This window comes from Geotrypetes seraphini, chromosome 8, assembly GCF_902459505.1.
Source record: "Geotrypetes seraphini chromosome 8, aGeoSer1.1, whole genome shotgun sequence".
Taxonomy (NCBI): Eukaryota; Metazoa; Chordata; class Amphibia; order Gymnophiona; family Dermophiidae; genus Geotrypetes; species Geotrypetes seraphini.
Window position 1 is genome coordinate 93,026,151 of NC_047091.1, and position 6,640 is coordinate 93,032,790.

The window sequence follows — 6,640 nt, forward strand, 5'->3', positions numbered from 1 at the left end:
TAATCCTGCCCTGTGTGCACCATCTCTTCCCTCTATCTCCCCTCCCCCTCCATCCCTATGCACCATCCCCTGTCAGGCTCTTCATCCAGCCCCCTTCCTTCCCCCTTCCCTCCTGACAGACTCTGCACCCAGCCCCCTTTCATCTCAACCCCTGTTAGGCTCTTCACCCAGCCCCTTTCCTTCTTTCCTTCCCTCCCCTGTCAGACTCTGCACCCAGCTCCCTTTCCTCTCAACCCCTGTCAGACTCTGTACCCAGCCCCCTCCTTCCCAGACTCTGCGGTGCACCCGACCCCATCCTCCTACCTCCTCCTGGTTGGTGGCAGCTAATTTCTTCTGCCATTGAGCGGCAACCAGCAGGAGGGCGCTGTGGTGCTGCCTGCTCAGCAGCTTCTTTGACTGGCTCCCGTGAATTCTTGCCCGTTGCTCCCCTGGACCACCATATTTTGGGGGAGGCCACAGCCCCTGTGCCCCCCCCCCCCCCCCGTTCCAGTGCCTATGATTGAATATCCAGGACTAATTTAGCTGACGAAGGCCAGCATATTAAAAAACGCTGACTGTTGTCATCTGAATATTATTTAGTTTATATATAAACACATAGGGGAAAATTCACATTTACATCCAAATTACACATGTAAATTAGGATATTAGCATGCACAGATGTGTGCATTTATGCACATACATGCCAGCTTTGCACGTAAGCACTATTCTGCACATACCCACTTGCATAGCATATATTTGCAAGGGGAGCATATACAGGGAAGGAGCATGGACAGGATATAGGTATGCCTGCTGCTTATATACATAACATATAGAATTCTCTTTGCCCCATGAAAGTGCCTGCATTAACATCAGTGGCATAGTAAAGGGGAGTAGGGTTAGGGTTACCAGATTTTACTATTGTAAAATCTGGACCTAAGGCCCTGTCTCCAGGTCCGCCCCATTCTGTCCAAGTCATGCCCCAGCCCTCCCCAACCCCGTCCCCTCAACTTTATCTCAAGCTCGGAGCTGCATCGGGAGGACATATCTGGGTTTTCCTGGACGTCTGGTAACCCTACTCCTACCACATGCCTCAGAGCACCAAGATGGAGGCAACCTGTTACAGAATTGCTCGCCTAGTGCATATATATATATTTACACTTTCTTTAGAGCAGGTGTAAATTAGTTTGAGAGAATTTGTGTACTATTAGGCTTTGTTGGCAATTTTACTGAAGAGCTTTCTAAGGGAAGTTGCAATTATGAGGGATAATTTCACGTCATTTAACCAAGTAAATCAGCTATTTGACAACTTCCCATTCTTACTGCAGATAAAAATACATGCTGATATTTCTGAATTTTGTGGCTGTCATGGCCTATTGCTTTGCCACAAGCTGCTGCTCAAGGCAACTGCCTAGTTTACCTAATGGTTAAGCCGATCATTGGATAACCAGTCCTTGTTTTGCCCCTCACCCTATTACATGCATAATGGTATAATTCTAAGTTTCTTCAAAAGCTGAAACTATATACCCATGCATGGAATGGGGCAATATCAAGACTGATTGACATCTCATCCTCACGACTCCTTTGTTGTTTGCCTTCCTCCCGTCGTTGAGACCTGTCCTAGGCTTCCAATTCAGAACCTGCTTCTTTCACCATTCCCAGACCTTATTTGAATTGTTTGGCTTTGTATTTGCCACATACCCTCATGCTGTTCCACATCTTGGAGGTGCTGTTTCATGTGGTCTTTAGCTCTGCTGACATCTAATATTTTTGACAACCGAGAACTTGCCCCAGATTATCAGGTACAGGCTGAGCCAATTCTGGTTTTATTCCAAGGATATGCAATGGGGGTTAAAGCAAGACTGGTTCATTCTGATAACCAGGGCAGGATTATCCAATAGGCCAAGTAGGCACGTGCGTAGGGCCCGAAATGGTCAGGGGGGCCCGATGAAGGGCATCAACATTGTTTTTTCCAAATGGCGATGGGCCCCTCCCCAATCGGCAACGCGGGCCCCTCCCCAATCGATGGAAAGCAAGACAAGCAAGCAGTGCGGGTAAGAAAGGCAACGGGAACTGTAATTATGCAAGCAGTGCTGCTTGCCCAAAGCTTCCCTCTGACACAGCTTCCTGTTTCCGCCTGGGTGCACGGTGGGGTGGGGCAGGGCAGGGGGCCCGATATACTTGTGTGCCTAGGGGCCCTCAACGAATTAATCCTGCCCTGCTGATAACCGTATGAAAGGTGTCAGAAGCACTGAAAACCTGTAGAGTGCTGGCACTGTACACTGCACCTTCTTCCTCCCTTTAACTGAGCTTGCAACTAAAGAGAGCTCCTTTTTCTGTGTTTTTTTTTTAGATTTCAACACTTTCCCTTTAATAATATAAAATAAAACAAAAAAGCTGCCTCTTTGCTGTTCTATTTGTGTCTGGATCCACCCTTGTGCTTTCCGGCCATTCTGTTGCTCTTTGAATTTCATTGTTCAGAATGTATTATAACAAAAGGAAACACAAAAACATTTCTAACTATACTTAGAGCCAAGCTTGAAAGTTTCTCCTGAAAATATATTCACACTAAGCCAGGGGTGTCCAATGTCGGTCCTCGAGGGCCGCAGTCCAGTCGGATTTTCAGGATTTCCCCAATGAATATACATGAGGTCTATTTGCATGCACTGCTTTCATTGTATGCTAATAGATCTCATGCATATTCATTGGGGAAATCCTGAAAACCCGACTGGATTGCGGCCCTCGAGGACCGACATTGGACACCCCTGCACTAAGCTGTAGTGGGGTTTGTTTATCCAGGAGACAAGGAAAAGGAGCAGACTAGATTGGTCTTGGGGGGGTCTTAATCTGCCAATATAAATTCAGCTTCCGCAGATTAGGGTCCTTTTACTAAGGCGTGCTAGCCGATTTAGCGCGCTCTAAATGCTAACACATCCGTTATATTCTATGGACGCGTTAGCGTTTAGCACATGCTAAATCGGCTAGCACGCCTTAGTAAAAGAGGGAGATTATGCACTCTAACCCATTTCATCCTTTCTTGGCCATTTTTCTCTTTGCTTTTCTTTAATATGTTTGATTACCTTATACCAGGGGTAGGGAACGCCAGTCCTCGAGAGCCGTATTCCAGTCGGGTTTTCAGGATTTCCCCAATGAATATGCATTGAAAGCGGTGCATGCACATAGATCTCATGCATATTCATTGGGGAAATCCTGAAAACCTGACTGGAATACGGCTCTCGAGGATCGGAGTTCCTTCCCCCTGCCTTATACAGTATTATTTATGAACTGTGCATTTTTCTTTGAAGGCAGGAAGGAAGATGCACTTTTGAAAAATAGGCACATAACTTTCTCATATTGTTCTCCCTCTGCCCCCACCAAGGCCATTTTGCATACAGGACTGGTGCAAAGGTATTAAGCACCCCAGATGAATGTTCAACTTTATGTCCCACTTCCTCAAGTAACTATCAGGTCCTTAGGTGCCTGCTTCAGATTTTAATAAACAAACTCAGTTATGATCCCCCTCCTGGAAAAAAATCCTGTAAAAAACCATAATTGAATATCATAAATATAAAACTTCAATTTCTATAATCTTTCTTTCTCTCTCTCTTTCTATACGTACTCATACATACTGTACACACATAAATGGGCCAACTTACAAAACCATTTAAAAACTGTCCACCTTCCCCGCAGTTACAAGTATGGACTGATGGTTCTTTGAGTTTGTCTGGTTGTCAGGATCTACTGCTTTGCTTTCACTGCAGCTGCTCCCATACCCCACCCCTTGACAACAAGCCAGCCCTGCCTTCAGGTGTTCCTGTTCTGTTCAGGATCAGTAAAAGCTCCTGAGATTAAGGGGTCTGTTTATTAAAGTGCAGTAAACAGTTAGCACATGAATTAGTGCACAGTAACACTTACTGCCTGGCTGGAACCTGTGTGCTAATTTGTGTCGGATAGAAAATGGATGACTTATGGATATGTACATCTTAACAATTAGCACATGGTAAGTTACTGTGTGCTATCACCCCTAGCATGGACGTACTTATCGCTTGCTGAAAAAGTGATAAATTCATCTGCACTATCTGCAAAGCATTTACCATGGCTGCTGTATCATTTAGAAATATTCCCACCTCTTTTGACCTTTCCAACATCCATTTTCCAATCCTCTCAATCCCCACAACCTCCCCCCTTTTTTTTTTTTCTTATTCAATGTTTCTGGTGTCTAGTCGGGAGCAGGAGTAATCAGCAGTCGCTTCTGCTTTATTGGTGGCCCAGGATCAAGTGATGCTTTTGACAGCTAGGAGGTGGAGCTGCCACATAACTCCCATCTCTAAATGTTATTATCACTTTTCAACAAATAGGTGGAAAAATGTCTTGACAACTAGCTATAAGGAAGTCATTTTGTTCTAAATTACAGATGTCTCCAATGTCATATATCAGGTTTCAGTTCAGAATAGGTCTATTAAAATATCAGCAGTTTACTTTTTGTGCATGTCTATGATATATTTACAAGGAAATCAAGCCAAGAAACAATCGGAAGTAAACCTCTGCTATGTCAAGAAGGTAAGAATGAACTGAGACACAAGTGCTGTTTTAAGATATCATCACACCAAATGGCTCATGTTATGTCAGCATTAAGAATACTCAGTGCCATTGACTTGCATACAGTGCCATATCCAAATAAAATGGTTTTTGACAGAAAATTGCACCTCCCTCCCCCCCCCCACCTAAAATTATGTGGAGGCTTCAGTAGTGCAGGTAATTTAGGCTGGATTAAAAAGAGGCTTTCATGTCAACATGTTTAGGTTGGAGAGAGTGCAATAGCACACCTCATATGCTTTTCCATGGGCTATTTTACCCCTCCCCAACTATCTGTGCAAAAAAAAAAAAAAAAAGATGGAAAGTAGATGGGTGCTTTTGCAGGGGTCTCAAAGTCCCTCCTTGAGGGCCAAATCCAGTCGGGTTTTCAGGATTTCCCCAATGAATATGCATGAGATCTATGTGCATGCACTGCTTTCAATGCATATTCATTGGGGAAATCCTGAAAACCCGACTGGATTGCGGCCCTCAAGGAGGGACTTTGAGATCCCTATCTGTTAATTTTCGAAAACTTTATTTCCCTCTGGAAAAAAAAAAAATTGAATTGCCACGTACAAAAATCGAAAGAAGCGGTGCAGCGCGCACATAACAAAATAACGTGGAGTATTCAAAACGGGCCTCCTTAAAAGCCCCAAGGCAGGCTAAAATCTTGAAAAAAACCCGTGACTTTAGACCCCGAGTTCCCCTCCGTCATCCTCGAGGACCCGTTTAAGAAAAGATCCCGCTCTTACCTTGCGCCTTTAGCTTGTGGCAACTAGCAGAGCCTCGAGCTGAGGCTGTGGTCAAGGCGAGCACCCAGGCCAGAAGGCTGCAGACGGTTTCCATAACGACCAATGCTGGGCTCAGCGCGCGGCGTCTGTTTCCAGGCTGACCTGTTCTGCCCCCACATCTCTCTCTTCAGAACTAGCGGCTCACAACGAGAGCTGATCCCTCCGGTGTCTGGCAGGCATTATCAGCTGATCGTCCCTCTTTAAACTTGCTCTCCTCTCGCGCTCTCTCTTTAGGGAAGCGAGTTGCCCTAGTGGTAATTTAAGGCTGCTGAGGTAATGGTCTCACTATGTGGCTACAGTCGGACTTCATGACACGGCTCCTGAGAAGAAGAACGAAAAGTGGAACGGGAGAATTGCTCCGCCAAGAGACTCGCTTCCAGAGTTTCCCTTCTGTCCAGTTAGATTTAGGATTAAAACTGTCCCCTCATTGTGGTTGAAAGGGGGCCAAGTTTTCCCAGCACTGCTCCTTAAATCAGTAGGCAGGGAAAAAAGTAACTCTTGAGTACCGATACACACACACAAAAAATGGAATTTACTGTCATTTTGTACCTGTTAAGTGCCCACTGAAAATGATGCCAATAAAGAGAAAGTTAATGCAAAGAAACGGGTTTCATTTCCGTTTCCCAAATGAAACAAAACAAGAACTGTCAACATTTTCTCACTTGTTTTCTGTTGTAGGTTGCACTATCTTAACACAGACTAGGATGGACAATCACCCCCCCCCCCCCCAGACTAATCGAGCAAATCTGATTTTGCATTTAGATGCTGGTATCTTCTTACCCCCACCTAGCTTTCCAGTGCTTTACCCAATGATTCATTGCTCTCACCCTCTATTAAGTTTCCCACTCAATGTTCCAGTAAGAGAGAGCAGAGCACCTCCTTGAATGAAAATGAAATCGTTGAATCCTGGTTTGCAGTTCCATGGTTGTAGGTGTCCGGGAAACTTGCTTTTCTGACCTATTGATTCTCTAATGAGGGATTCCCAGGATGTTTCTCATCCAGGAAAGTGAACCACTCTAGCTCTAGTGAACCACTATAGCAGGCTAGTGTAAGAAAGTTGTGGAATTTGTTAAGGAATGATGTGGTCAAAGTTAACAGCATAGTTAGGTTTGAAACCGTCCATAGAGTGGTTTGGACGCCCCATAAAGTTGCCACATTGTCAGGACAATATAAAATAGGAACATTCATACTGTATGCTACACTACTGTTCTTTATTTTGAGTCTATTTGTAGAGAATATGAGGAAAGCTTAGTGCTATTTTTCAATTTAGCAAATCAAAACATTTTAAACATTTAATT

At 44.5% G+C, this 6,640-nt stretch overlaps 1 protein-coding gene across 4 annotated transcripts in view; it reads right to left on the minus strand.

Annotated features, from left to right (window-relative positions):
- Positions 1-5,988, minus strand: part of ADAMTS10 (ADAM metallopeptidase with thrombospondin type 1 motif 10) — a 192,587-nt gene extending 186,599 nt beyond the window's left edge. Inside the window, exon 1 of one of the 4 annotated variants that reach the window (XR_004540309.1) lies at positions 5,304-5,920. Coding sequence is in view for 2 of the 4 variants with exons in the window: in XM_033954332.1 (XP_033810223.1) it covers positions 5,304-5,397 (94 nt within the window). In the remaining 2 variants the exon portion in view is untranslated. Of the gene's footprint in view, positions 1-5,303 lie in introns of all 4 variants that reach the window. The other 3 variants (XR_004540310.1, XM_033954332.1, XM_033954333.1) reach the window with 3 other exon arrangements.
- Positions 5,989-6,640: the final 652 nt, after the last annotated feature.